General features: G+C 55.1%; 1 protein-coding gene across 3 annotated transcripts; it reads left to right on the top strand.

The window, feature by feature from the left end:
* HSPB7 (heat shock protein family B (small) member 7) lies at positions 1 to 12935 on the top strand. Of its 3 annotated transcripts, none has more exons than XM_074975174.1 (3): positions 1 to 357; positions 4297 to 4430; positions 10479 to 12935. In XM_074975174.1, exons 1-3 carry the CDS (start codon positions 195 to 197, stop codon positions 10662 to 10664), a joined length of 483 nt encoding a protein of 160 aa, XP_074831275.1. In that variant the 5' UTR covers positions 1 to 194; the 3' UTR covers positions 10665 to 12935. The 3 variants fall into 3 exon arrangements, with proteins under 3 accessions (XP_074831275.1, XP_074831274.1, XP_074831273.1); XM_074975173.1 differs by having other exon boundaries at positions 4 to 357; positions 4294 to 4430; XM_074975172.1 differs by lacking the exon at positions 1 to 357 and adding an exon at positions 1233 to 1413 and having other exon boundaries at positions 4294 to 4430.
* The last annotated feature ends 1419 nt before the right edge of the window (positions 12936 to 14354 follow it).

The raw sequence follows: 14354 nt of genomic DNA, 5'->3' as shown, positions 1-14354 counted from the left end.
AGCTGCCTCTGAACCGTGCTGGCTCCATCCACCCAGCCTGCTATAAAGGGGACAGTGGCAGGGACACCCAGAACAAGCTCGATTCCCATTTTCATCCAGGAGGAGAGAAGAGGATTTCCCCCCTCCCCGCCACCTGTGGTTGGCTGACTGGTGGGTTGTTTCTCCCCCCGCCCTCCACAAGGCTCTGGAGGTGAATGAGCTTGAAATCTTCCCCTGCCTTCCGCTCGGAGCGCAGTTTCCACCAGAGCTCCTCACCCACCCCGGCCCGGGATCAGCACATGGAGAAAGCCCGCGGGCTGTTCGGCGACGACTTCGGGAACTTCATGAGGCCGCGCAACGAGCCCCTGGTGTTCCCAGGCAAGTTGGCACCTGCCAGCGGGCGCGGCCTGAGATCTGGCGGCAGTGTTTGCGGGTGGGCCGGGAAGTGGGGCAAAGCGGGCAGTGGTGGTGGCTGGAAATCAAGGGTGTTCGTTGGCAGAGCGATCGGGTGGTTGCTTCTGTCTATGGGGATAAAACTTGCTTCTACTGAAGAACAGTCTAGTCTCCCAGCTGGTCCTTTGTGCCCGTCCCTTAGCATTAAAGGGTTTTTTCTCACCGCCGTCCTTACTCCAGCTCCTGAAGAGTCACCATGAGGCTGCACCATGGGCTGGTGGAGGGAAGCTCCTGGCCCCTCGAGCTCCCTCCTCCCCCAGCAGGCCGGGTGGTAGGGAGCGGAGCAGGAGGGCCAAGTGTGAAACAGCTCACAGACAAGCCAGCCTCAGCTGACCCCAGCAAGAGGCACAACAGAGCAAGCTGGAGGAGCCCTGAACAAGGGGGACTCTCACACCGACTCTAGCTCCAGTTCTCCCAGCAGGGGGCGCTCTAGGGGAGGGTGCAGGCGCTCACAGCCATGTGCATCCCAGCTCAAGCTGTGGGCTGTGGGGAGGCTCCCAACTTTTCCAGTGCTGGCCGCACGTCAGCAGGGGGTGCTGTAGAGATCGGTAGGGCAGTGTAGGGGCGTTCGGCGCCACCGCAACCCCAGCCTGTCCAAGCACGGGGAGCTGTACAGAACACGGAGCAGTAACTGGGGAGTCATGACTCCTGCAGCCAGAGACCTGGGCTTCTAGGAGGAGTCAGCTGGGGCAGGGGGGAAGTCCGGATCTCCCAGCATGGGGGATGTTTCCTCTTGGTTGCTTGTTCCCAGCATATTCCCTGCCTGTTTTCAAGGGGTAAAGCAGGGAGAGAGGACTGGGCAATGCCAGCTCCCGGGGAGGCTACTCGCATCCACACGATGGGCAGAACCTGTTCCATCCTCCCCAGCGGCAAACGTTCTGGGAGCACTGGCCATGGGGCTGCGCTGTAGGGCAGGAGTGCAAACCGGGGAAGAGCTCCCAGACACTCCAGTCCTGATGGAGGCGCTACCCCCTATGAGAGGTTGGTGAGGGGCAGACCTATGTGTAAATGCATTAGCCGTGCAGCTGCACTGAGGGAGACCCCAATGGGACATCAGAAGTTGGTGGGCTCGGGGGGGAAGAAACACGACCCCTTCGTTCCCCCAGGGATTGCCTGGGCAGTGACTGATGCGCCTCCTAATCCTTAGTTTGCCACTTTACATGTGGGACAGAGACCACGTCGTCCCTGCTGTGCTCGACTTGCCTAGTGCCAGATTCAGCAAGACAAGGGATCTGAGCTTGCCCCCGGTTGCTGGGGGGTTGGGGGGGGAACGACACCCGAGCACGTGTTCAATGGGACGTCTGTAGGGAAATCGCAGGAATTGATGTCCATGGCCAGAGGCAGCCTTTGTTTCCATGGAGAATAGGGGGGCTGTCAGAGGAGAAGGTGTTGTCTGTGGGTATCTGGGGAACCACCTCTACATCCTCACCAGCATGTCAGCGGGGGGCAGGGGCCTTACCCTCATGCCCCTGATTTCTCAGCGGATCTGTATGGGAAGGGGGACAGCAGAAAGAGCCAGAGGAATATAGAGGAAAACTTCTGCTACCATCTCGGGGGCCCTCTGAAGTGTTTCAGTAGTGAGAGTCCATAAGGGGCAGGACAGGCCAACTCTACGAAAAAGCATTTGGGGAGATTTATCTGGCTAAGTGTCCCTGAGAGGCTTTGACGCAGCCTCTTCCCTTGGTTTTCACCAGCCCGGGCACAAGGGACGTTTCCTTCGCCCAGAGAGCCAATGAAAGTGAGTCTTGGAGCCAAAAGTCATTTGTTCAAGGAACCAAAAAGAGATCGATGTGAGGAAACAGAAAGAGAACCAATGTCACGTGACTTACCCAGGCAACCAATCCCATGGGGGCACATTGACCTCTCTACAGAGGTGTGTGTGTGACCCAAGCGCGTAAGTGACGCATGATGGGGCCCCCTGCACCGGGGTGAAGTCCACCCCTACCCAACAGTGCAGGGTCCAGGTGAACCATTCATAGGCAAAGGGCAAGCTCGAAGTTCTCCATAAACTGTTTATTGGGTGATTTTTTTGCATAAAATGGACAAATTGATAAAAATCGGGGTGCGATTCGCAGACAGGAGGGGGATGAGTTGTTTGCTGTGTGCAGTTAGATTGAGTGAGGACAGACGCAGCCCCGTAAAACGCAGCTTTTTATCGACTGACCAGATAACTGAGCACAGTGGGACTCCATCAGAACCATCCCAGAAGGGTTTTGTACAAGCATCGCAGCTTAGCCTGGGCCCACGTGGCAGCCATCAGTTCCAGGGGGTGGCAAAATACCATTGCCCCTCCCCCCCCAAAGGACGAACAAAGCTGAGAACTGCAAACTCATCACGAGGCAGATCCTGGTGTTGAAAGCTGAGCTTGAAGCACAGCATAGGAACAGACCTGCTGCCACTTACTCCAATACAAGCCCATTGTCTTATTCCAGATTTACACCAGGGGAAAGTGAAAGCAGAGTCAGGCCCATTACACTGCACTATTCTGTAGTAGGTGTCAAAGGAGCAGCCGTGTTAGTCTGTATCCGCAAAAAGAACAGGAGGACTTGTGGCACCTTAGAGACTAACCAATTTATTTGAGCATATCCGATGAAGTGAGCTGTAGCTCACGAAAGCTTACGCTCAAATAAATTGGTTAGTCTCTAAGGTGCCACAAGTCCTCCTATTCTGTAGTCGTGATCCTAAATATCACATCTTACAACAGGGACCTACCTGCTGCAGGGCTGGGGCCACTGCTGTGGAGCACTGTAGTATTTCTTTCAGAGGGAAGATCCCAGAGTAGGAACAGACCACGTCTGGGCAAAACCGGGGTTGGTGAAAGAAGGAAAAGGAGCTAGTGTCACTGTGCAACTCCTTGCTGAGGAGACCTTCAGTGTCAAAGCAAGGGCAGAACCCCCCAGCATTAACTAGGAATAATTGCATCTGAAGGTTTGTAGCTCATGACTTTAGGAGGCTCACAACTGCGCACACACACAAGGAAACAAGGCATAATTAACTCATGGAACTCACCACCACAAGAGTGTCATTAAGGCAAACAATTTAGTAGGATTCAAAAAGGGTTTAGGCATTTCTGTGGATATGGGAACATTCAGCTATCTTAAGGAGGCTAAAAATGAGTATGAAGGATACACTCATGCTCAGGGCCTTAGCCAACCACTAACTTGGTTCAGAAAGAACTTCCATGGATAGGTTACACCATAATTGTCCAATACAGGGTCTTACACCCCTCTCTGAAGCATCCTGTACTGGCCATGGTCAGAATGGTCAGAGCATTGGTCTGACTGTGGCCGCTCCCTTAATCCTGTGTGAATCTGGTCATTGCAAATGCAGACGGCCAGTTAGATGCATAACTGCCATCTTGCTTGTGCAAATGCAGTCACAGTAACTTTGTGCGCAAATCAAGTGCACAACTGCACAAACAATTTTGCACATGCGCCGTTCGATGAGTCTTTGTACAAGCAGTTTTGAAAGTCAAGTCCTTGGTTTCCCAAGCATTCTTCCCCCCACTGCCATACGTCCTTAATAGCACTGACAATCAAAAGCTTTTCTGGTGAGTACATAGCTCCAGGCTTGGGTTACTGATAAGGCGAGAGGGGTCCACTAATACGGATCCAAAATCCATAAAGACTCCTTCTGACTTTGGGATCATGCCCAATATCTAGTGGTGGGGAACCATCTTCCTTTGCTCCAATCAAGGATAAGAAACTCTCCCAGATTTCCATACCCAGCTGTATACAGCAGCTCCTGGTAAAGAGCTGGATTCCCGTGTCACCCTGGAATGGGCCCTGATCTACCCCAGGCACAGGGAGAAATCCCTGCACAGGGATCAGAAGTGATTCACTTTGTTCTTTCCTCTCCCAGCAGCCCGGCCAGGCAACATGGGGAACATTAAAACCCTGGGGGACACCTACCAGTTTGCCGTGGATGTCAGCGACTTCTCCCCCGAGGACATCATTGTCACCACCTCCAACAACCAGATCGAGGTCCACGCCGAGAAGGTGAATGGCTCCACCACAGCGGCCTTCCATGTGCACAGGGCCTGGAGTAGCAGCACTGACCACTCCCTCCGCCCGTAACGCTCCCTCTGCCCTGGGTAGATCTGTCCCCTTGACAGAGTCTTGTAGGAGTCATGGGAAGAACAAGACAGGGGTGTACGCCAAGTCCCAGGCCATGTGTTCCTCCAAAATTCAGTGACCCTGTCCCAAATCTCCACCCAGACCTCGGCCCCGAGCTCAGGCTGAGCCTGCGCCCCCACAACTCAAACCCAGCTGGGCCTCCCCACAGGGCAGCCCCGCAAGTGGCCTCTCACCCCAGTTTCCTTTCTGAGTCCCTTCCAACTTGGCAGAAGCTGATCCTCAAATCCCTCAATAGTGCAAACAGTCCCTAACCCACAGTCCAGACCACCCCCAGCACACGGAACCCTTAAAACCTGGCTTCATTCTCACCAGACCCCAGTGTCTCCTGCCATGCCTCCAGCCCTCTGCCCTTCTTTCTGGGGTGCAATCCTGGTCTTCCCAGGGGAACCCCCACAGCCTCTCTGCTGGGAGCATCCCTCACTCCCCGTGGCCTTCTCAGAGTCCAGTTCTCCAGCAAAGAGACATCAGTGCTTCCCTGCCTTTGGCCCTCAGCCCCGCTCCGAGTCAGCAGGCATCTCCCTCTGCCGCTCCGCCTGCCTCAAACCCCCATGCTGCATTCCTGCCTTCAACCTTCTCCCTGAAACCACCTTCTCTCTCTAACAGCTCTCTTCTCCTGCCGGCCACCTGACTGGTCTTTTATAGCCCCCAGGTGCTGCCCTGCCCTCTTCATTGGCCCAGCTGGGAACACCAGGCCTGGAACAGGATCCCTAAGCCCAGTTCCCTTTAATGGGCCTGTTACCCCCAGACCTTCCTCTCAGTCTGAAACCAGCCCTGTCCCTTTTTCGAGGTTTAACCATCTTGATTTTGGGGGATTTCCAGGCCAAGCTCTAGACCTGAACCCTGCGGGTCTGGCTAAGCTCAGTTCAGTATCTGGGGTTCGGGATGCTTGTCCCAGTGGAATCTTCTCATCTTCACTTTTAACGGCTGGTCCTGTGGGTTTCGTTGGTCCGGTCACCATGCTGGGACACTTGTGCCCCTTCACCACCCTGTTGCCCCATCATGTCCCAACACAGGTCGCTGCCCCAGGATGGAGTGGGGCGATGTGCTGAGCGAGGGCTCTGCAGGAGGTTCCACAGCAGGCAGGGCAGGTTCTGTCCAGCATCTGGGACTCAGAGCTTGTGTTCGGAGCAGGCGCGCCAGAGCTTGTGTTCTGGTCCACTTATGCCAATGGGGCTGCAATGACTTCACTAGGGTGGCTGGTGATTTACACCTCTGCGAGACCAGAATCAGACCTGATTTATTAACTACCAGAAGAAGCATGGGAGAGCTGGGTCAGAACCCTCCCTTCCCACAGCTCGCTCTCTCTGCGGGTACTTTGGGAAGCCCGAGATTGCTCCAGGCTGTGCTTCACACACTGCCCCATTTCATCACTCTAGGGTGTCACCTGGCCCAAGATGGTAAACGCTGTTATCACCCCAAAGTCAAGTGCCACCCCTTTGTGGCAGCTCGAATGACATCTCCCTTCTCAGTACCCTCTACCATCCCCTCCAGCACCTTGGGGGAAGAGCACTATGGGTGCTGGGAGATGCTGTCCCAGAACAACCGCAGGCTGGTGACTCTGCCCATACAAATTACTGTACCTGCTTTGGAGAGTGCCAGAAGACCTGGGCATGGACCTCCTCTCATATATGCTGGTGTCACTCGGCTGACTTCAGTGAAGTGATTCCTGATTTACATCCACCTGAGTGAGAGGAGAATCAGGCCCTGAGCCACCTGCCATCAATACTTTCCTTTCTTTATCCCCCCTGCCGAGCTGCTCCAGGGTTTTCCTCCTGGCACATGGGCCCCTTTCCCATGCCTGGATCATCCTTCCCACTGCAGTTGCTGGAGCATCAGCCAGGACCACCCCCATAAGGAGCTCCTGAATTATGCTGGAGTGTAGATAGCAACAGGTCAGCTGGCTCAGGGGACTGTTACTGGGCTCGGGGGCCTTTTGCCATCTGTCGGTGGTTTGCGCTTGACCCAGGGTGCTGAACGCTGGTATCACCTGATAGTTTTCACCCCATCAGACTCAATTTCCTTACCCAGCCCTTGGAGATCCTGCTCCACTCACATCTCTCTTCTCTTCCCACTCTGGGCCTCATGTCTTCTAGCATCCTGCCCTTTGGACAGCTGGTCTCACCTATTAGGCATCTTCTATCCACTTCTTCAGAGTCCCCCCTTCTTCTTGTGGCCGGCTCCCTTCCCATCTCATCCTTGATAGCCCTTACATCCGAGTTGACCTCACCTGTTCTCTTGGTTTTGTGCTAACTCCAATTGTGAGCTGCTCTTCGGGGCAAGGAGCATGTGGTATGGAGTGTGCATAAGGCACCGGGTACAGGACTATTTCATTGATTAAAGGGCAGTTTGGAGGCCATCATATGACATGAGTTTGATGGGTCTCAGGCAGGACCCTAAATCACACCACCAGCACTGGCAGCAGAGCCAGCACAGGATAGACCCCCGAGACTACACATGCTGCCCTCTCCGCCCCAGAGGAGGTCCCTCTAGGGCAGCATCAAAGCACACACTGGCAATGGGACAATACCGGGAAAACTTGCCCTGCTAGTGCCCAGGCTGCACCCATCCTGGGGATGTACAGGGCATGAGGACAGCATTCTCCAGTGCTGTCACCTCTCCCTGGTGCTAAATTCATTATGAGGCTGGCTGGTACATACTGATCTTCTCTGCCATTCAAGGGCTCTGTGCCACTCATGTGCACCGACATCTGCTCACTCCGAGGCCAGGTTCTGGGGACACTATGTTCTGGAGAGTATCCATGGAGATACGGTGCACTGTGCTCTAACGATGTGCTCTTAATCACTCCAGTGGGAGCTGCAGAATGATGTAACCTTCCCCAAACTCTACTGTGCTTCCCTTCAGACTGCAGCTCCAGCCTCCTTGTTTGGAAACACCTCAGCGAACAACTCAGACTCAACTCAACTCACCTAAGCGGGGGGGCGGGGGAGAAAGGGAGCACACAGCTACTGCAGCAGGAGGCACTGTGTGTATGTTGCAGGAGCTCTGGCTAGGAAAGAGCTCTTAGCCTCTCCCAGCAGGAGACACTGCAGAGAATAGTGCACAAGCACTGGGTGTGGGCAGATTACAGCTACTGCCACCCGGTTTGGGGAGCTCACAGCCACCCCAGTCTTAGCCTGTGCCACTAGGAGGTGCTGTGAGCTACAGCTGCCCCACAGCCATGCCCCTTCCACACTCCCTACAGTGGTACCCCTTGGGAGAGGCTGGTTACTTGAGTAGATGTGAGCTCCTCTGGGCCTAGAGCTCCTACACAACCGTTGATGCCGCACACCACCTGTGAGAACAATGCCATCCGCTCCAAGAGGCGTGTGTGGCCGCCCCACCATGGAGCAGGCCCGGCAGTGCCTCCGAAGAAGCAAAGACAGGCCTTCCCCACAATAACAGGCCTTTGCCCATCTCTAGCACCTTCTGTCTGCAGTCAGAAAGACTGCAGAACGAAGGCAGGGTTGCCAGGTGTCCGATTTTCAACCGGAAAGTCCAGTCGCAAATGGCACCTGACAGTGTCCGGTCAGAAACACTGACCGGACAGCCAAAGTCCGGTTGCCGCTTGCAGGGGTGCCGGAATAGTTGGGGCCATGTAGGTGGACAGACAGGAAGGAAGGTGCTGCCAGGGGATCGTGGCCCAGAGCCGGCACCAGGGAGCAGCAAGTGGCCGTGCCCTCCCGCTTTGCTCCCCCAGTGTGCACCCCCCTCTCACACACCGCCTCCCCCAGTGGCAGCAGCACTGGGGATGGGCAGTGAGAGTGCGCCCCGGAGCAGCCCAGTCTCCACTGCTCCCCCCCACTCCTGCTGCTGCTCCTGCCCCGTGGCCCCAGGGGACCCCCGTGCAGCGACTCCGCCACGCAGCCGCCAGCTCCCACCTTGCACGGGTGAGTAGCCGGGACAGGGCACCCCTCCCCCTCCTCCGCACACCTGCTGTGCCCCCTGCCCAGCGCCAGGGGCAGTCCGTGGGGAAGGGGGTCCCTGCTCAGCCCCGGCGGGAGGACCCCTGCTTCCCTGGGCAGAGGGGCTCCGCCTGCCACTTGGTGGAGGGAGCGGGGGCTGCGAGCAGCATTTCACCACGCTGCCAACCCCCTCCTCCCCCGTTCACACAGCCTGGAGCCACTGTGTCCCCAGCCAGCCCCTGCAGCTGCAAAACCCCCCTGCTCCCCCAATGGGGCCGCCTTGGCTCTGAGCCTCACCCCCCGCCCGTTCCCAGGCATGCACCCTGCCCATGCACACTCCCCACCGCCCCTTTGCAGGACCTAGAGCCAGTTCCCCTCTCCCTCATTCCCCTGGAAAAACATGGAGACCACAATGCCCCCCTCACAGATCCCAACTCCCTGAAATTACTATGTGCTGACCCTCGTTTCTGGTGGGTATATGTGTGTGGGGGGGGGGGGTGTCATTGTGCCAGAATTGGAGTTTATTTAAAGGTCTTTAACTTTTTTAGGAACCTTTTGGTGTGGGCGCTGGAGGTTTAGCTCAGTAGAGTCAATCTCTCCCCTTCTCCCCGCATTCTTCCCTCAGTGATGTGTCTTAAAGAGGGTCCTAACTACCCGAGCCTTGTTGGGGTTATTACCGGACTTGCCTACTTGAGCCCTGGACTTTTTCTCTGAACAGCACAAAGAGGAAACACTTCACCTGATCTAAATGCGATCTTGGTGACGGTGAGGCTCGGGTGCTGGCTCTTTGGACAGAGGAGGGGGCAAGAATGAACTTTTCAGCCAAAATGAAAATGCAGCCAGCGAAAGTCCCTGTTTTGCTTTCATTGTACAGAGGGGAGAGGGGGAATCAGAGCAGGCTTGTGTTGCCAAAATGCATTTGCTGAGTTTATATTTCATGATGCATAGTACCTTGTGTAGTAACTATCGGTATCCCGACTGTTCTCTGTGGAAGGGTTGTGAAGGGTCCCTCTGTGGGGGGAGGGATAGCTCAGTGGTTTGAGCATTGCCCTGCTAAACCCAGGATTGTGAGTTCAATCCTTGAGGGGGCCATTTAGGGATTGGGGGCAAAAATTGAGGATTGGTCCTGCTTTGAGCAGGGGGTTGGACAAAATGATCTCCTGAGGTCCCTTCCAACCCTGATATTCTATGATGGCACCAGTCTTTTCCCTCTTCTTTTCTATACCAGCTTGGGTTCAGTGCAGTGTTAGGGATATAGGTAATGGTTATTATTGTATAGTAGCGAGTAACTCCTTAACACTTCCCAAAGTCCCCTGACAAATATGAATATAAGTGTTGCAGCAAATCTTCGCCCCACACCTCTCCTCAGACCACGTTGTTATAATGGTTAAGATTGAAAGAAGGGGTCGGAAACGTGCCATTTTCTGCAATAATTCCTGCTTTGGAGTTTAGGTGTTTTTGTTTTGATTGGAGGGGAGAGGAGTGAGCCTTAGGGAACGGGGAGGGGAGGGGGCGGAGCAGGGGTGTCCGGTTTTCAGAAATTGGAAAGTTGGCAACCCTATGAATGAAGCTCCCACCCCATCCCGGCAGTCAGTCAGTATTCGGTCCTTTTGTCAGATGCGGGGCACCAGAGCGCAGAGGGTGCATAGCGGCAGATCCAGGAACAGGACTCCGGCGTCGTGACTCCCAGTCTCCTTTAACCACTCCCTCCCTTCCCAGTCCAAGCCACTTGTAAATATCAGGTGCCACCCAGCATACCTGGGGAGCAGGTAAATCTGATTAGAAATCACAAGGAGCAGGGAAGTGACTCACACAAGATCACAAGCAGGGAATGGCAGAGCCAGAACAGACAACAGCTTTCCCATCTCTTCTCCTAATCTGCCCTAAAGAAGCAACCTCCTTTTGGCCCACATGCTTTCACCCATGGCCTGGGGCAAACAGAGGCCGCCATGCCAGCCCGTGCTGTATCCCCCAGCGTGACCCACCTCTGTTTCTTTCTCCCTTCCAGCTAGCCGCGGATGGGACCGTCATGAACACCTTCACCCATAAGTGCCAGCTGCCTGAAGACGTGAACCCCACGTCCGTCACCTCGGCCCTGGGTGTGGATGGCACCCTCACCGTCAAAGCCAGGCGGCACCCAGCCAAACACACAGAGCATGTCCAGCAGACCTTCCGGACTGAAATCAAAATCTGAGTGGCTGGCGCCGGGGGGGTGAGGCGGGGCAAGGGGAAGCAGCTGGCCTGAGATGCCCTAGAAACGACTCTTTAAAGAGCAGCTGGGGCTTCTTTCAACGCTTCAACAAAAGCAAGGGTCATTGGGCCAAATTCTGCTCTCAGTTACACCAGCATAGGGGCAAAGTCCTGGTCCCACTGAAGTCATTGGGGGCCAGATCCTGAGCTGCTGTCCAGCGGTATGACCCCATTGACTTAATTTGACTGCAGTGAAGTCCAGGGAGCTATACAGATTTCCACCAGCTCAGGAGCTGGCCCTGCGAGTTTCGCTGTTGACTTCCAATTGGCCCCTATGCCTGACTTTGATGAGAGAATGATTTAGCCCTGGCACCACTTAGGAGTTTTGCCACGAACTTCAGAGAGAGCAGGATTTGGCCCTGGCTCCTCTGGATTTACCACAGCGTAACTGAGATCAGGATCTGGCCCAATGGGCTTGTGCTGACGCAACTGGGAGGAACGTTTAGCCCCCAGTGTGTAACCTGGAACTCTTGTCCCAATGGGAAACAAATTCCTCCCAGGCTAGTAGGTGTAGCAGGTTGTCCCACCCTAGGAAAGTAGGCAGTGAGGTCCTCAACTGACCAAAGGCCTAGCCCTCGGGAGGTTCAAATAACAATTTCTGTATAGGGAGATCCAGGCAGACCGTTTTGGGCTAACATTTTATTCATTTATAAGACGAAATTCACTGGGCCTGATTCTTCTCTGACCCTGGTTTTACACCGCTGTAGCCCCACTGAATGGAGTTACTCCTGATCTACACCGGTGTGAGAGGAGACTCGAGAGCACTGACTTCAGCGGAGCTTGCACCAGGGATGGATTGGGTCTAATGAGAAGAACTCACTAGTTTCATCCCTCAGACTGAGCTCTACCTGAGAGAGATGGAGCAGAAGTGTTTCTGTGCATAAGATTTCTCCGCGTTTCCCAGGAGACATCAGCGGCTCTGTAAGCGGAAATCCACTGGGAGGGGTGATAAGAAGGAAGTCCCAGAGCAGCAGAGCTGTGCAGCAGGGCATGGGGGGAGAAGGGGAGAAGGAAATTACATGACATCAGCATCGGGCTGTGTCGCTCCCCCTCCTGTTCGGTTTGTACGACACAAGATAAGACCAGACAACATTGAGTCCCTGGCAGAGTTTTAGACACAGGATCACCACATTCATCTCTGGTGTAAACCAGTGGAACTCCCTTGGGAATCAATGTATTTGGCCCTGGAGGGTCTTTCGTAGAACTATTACAATTCACCTCCGCGCACAGATTTTGCCCAGTGAGAAAGTCAGAGCTTGTGGATAAGAGCTAAATAGCTGGTGGGACTCTTGCTGAACAAAGGCGTTGGTCGTTCCTGGGGCAGTGCTCCCTCTGGCGGGGAGGGGGAAAGACCTACTCAAGCATTTGTGTAGCATAGAGGGGGGGGTCCCCAACTGTACCCTCAGATCCAAACACTCCTGAACTCTGGCGATGCTCAAATCCAAGTCTGAAGTCTGGGTCAGTCCCAACTCTTATAGAGAATTTTACACACACCACCCAAGCCTCACTACAGCCCTGAGAGTTCAGTAAGTAGCACTGTGATCAGGTGCCAGGCTTTAAGACCCTGCATTTAAGATGCACAGAGCTATTTTGCTGACTCACCATGGCAGCCAGAACAGGTGGGTCTCATTAGATACAGTTCAGGAGTATAAAAAGCTCCAAGAAAACTAGATGCAGGAGGGAATCTGTAGGAACAGCTTGAGAGGGAGTCCAAGTTATGATTTATTTATATTTGTAAGTACAAGTCCTGCCTCAGGAATTGAGGGGCAAATCCCAGGAGGGTGAGTCTGACCAGAACCAATAGTGTGAGTGCTGGGAGGGGATCGTTCCTGTTTATACAGCCATTAATCCCATTCCTCAAGGCACAAGAGTCAGAGCTGGGAACAGAACCTTGGAGCACCAGACAGCACCCCCTGTGCCCAGCAATGGGCTCAGGGTAACCGAAGGAGTCTAACATTGAGCATGTGTACAGAGGGCGGAGAAGAGAGAGGGGCAGGGACAGACACACAGAAGGAGACATAATTTGGCAGCGTCTAGGTTTGACAGCTGTAAATCCAGTTGGAGCCAGGTCCCCACGCAAAGGGCCAGGAGGGCTGGAGGAGCCCACAAGATCAGCCTAGCCTTGGCAACTCTTCCTCCCAGTGGGCGTGTGTCAAGCGTGATCCATACATGCACTGAATAAAGGGAAGAAGCCAATCACACATGGCTACACCTGCCATGGGGGCATTCGGGGGGGGGGGGGCGGAGGGAGGCTGCATTTCCCATTGACCTTACGCTGGAGTTATTCTGTATATAGATTGGTTTGGTTTGTTATAAATGATTGGTAACTCCTGACTGTCGCATCCTCTTGGTTCATTGCTGTTGCTACTGTCTGCTCCTGGAGAACCTGGGGAACGGGGCAGAGCCATGACACCCCCAGTGGCTGCCATTGCAGCTTCTCCCAGGCTCCTCTCCTCTCGGCCACCCCGTGCTGGGGAGCGGTCCCCCGCCGTTCTCACGCTGCGCTGGAAGCAGTTTCCAGTCAATCCATCCGGACTCAGGACAGAGGCGTCCGGGTCTCGCTATCACAGCTGGGCCCCTTCTCACCACTGCTCTGTGAGCCACGTGCAAGGAGTGTGGGGAGCCTGAGCCCACTGGGGCTGCCTCCGTCACAAACGCCCAGCTGGGCACCCTCAACAGAGGGACCGGAGATCGAATGGGACATTGAGACAGAACGTGGGTCCTTGCAGGTCAGGACTGCTGCCCCCCATCAGAGCAGGGACCCTGCACTGCCATGGCCTGTGCTTGTTCTGGTCCGTCTCCGGCACCTTTCACCTACATTCATTGATTGTTAAATATCCTCTTTTCCCACATACTTGGCAGGCAGCCGGAGGGCTGGGCACTGTTAGGAGTCAAAGCCCTAAGCAGGCGTCAGCAACCAGGGCTGGCTCTCCAGCTGGCTTGGTCTTGCAATGATGCCTCACACTCCTGTGGCTGTTGGAGGTAATAGTACAGGGATCTGGCCGGCCCATAAGGAGGGTCAGGGGGTTGTCACTAGCAGATTAGCTCGTTCCTTACAATGCCCGTGAGATGACCCCCTGGCTCGGGTCTCTCGTGACCACTGCCAGGAGCTGGGGAATCCCAGAGAGTTTGTGGCTGATGATGGCCACAGAGCTGGACAAGCCTGGCCGGCACCTTGACCAAACATCCTTTGCCAGCGATACCCCAGCGCCAGCCTCCACCCTCACAGCACGTGCTGTGTCCAGGCCAGCGTCCCATGGCGCCCCTAGATCAAGGCACTGAACTCGCCCGTGGAGTCCATGACTGAGCTTTATGGACGAAGTCTGGGCTGCCGGGGCATCCAGCCAGCACCCCCTACACTCTCCAAGTCTTGTCCTACCTGCACTGAGCACACACCCTGCATGCGCCCCTCGCACACCCTGCACATGCCTGCCCCATACACAGTGCCTACGCACATACCCCTGCACACGCATGCTCACGCCACACAAATACACAACCAGTGAATAAGGCCCGGTAGCAGCAGGCTCCAGGCAAGGCTTGAACTCTCCCATTGGAGAGAAGCCACTTGAGGGCCTTCGTAGTGCAAGCTGGCCTCAAATTCAGCCCCACCATGGTGCCCTCGGGCAGAGCTGCT

The sequence above is a fragment of the Natator depressus genome, chromosome 18, assembly GCF_965152275.1.
Source record: "Natator depressus isolate rNatDep1 chromosome 18, rNatDep2.hap1, whole genome shotgun sequence".
In the NCBI taxonomy this organism is placed as follows: Eukaryota; Metazoa; Chordata; order Testudines; family Cheloniidae; genus Natator; species Natator depressus.
This window is presented reverse-complemented; position numbering and strand designations above follow the sequence as displayed.

Bases quoted from the DNA above. Each gene is read 5' to 3' on its own strand.
- HSPB7 (XM_074975173.1), top strand. From the start codon at position 195: ATGAGCTTGAAATCTTCCCCTGCCTTCCGCTCGGAGCGCAGTTTCCAC. The intron at 358-4,293 runs GCAAGTTGGCAC...TTCCTCTCCCAG, and splicing joins CGAGCCCCTGGTGTTCCCAG to CAGCCCGGCCAGGCAACATG. The intron at 4,431-10,478 runs GTGAATGGCTCC...TCTCCCTTCCAG, and splicing joins TCGAGGTCCACGCCGAGAAG to CTAGCCGCGGATGGGACCGT.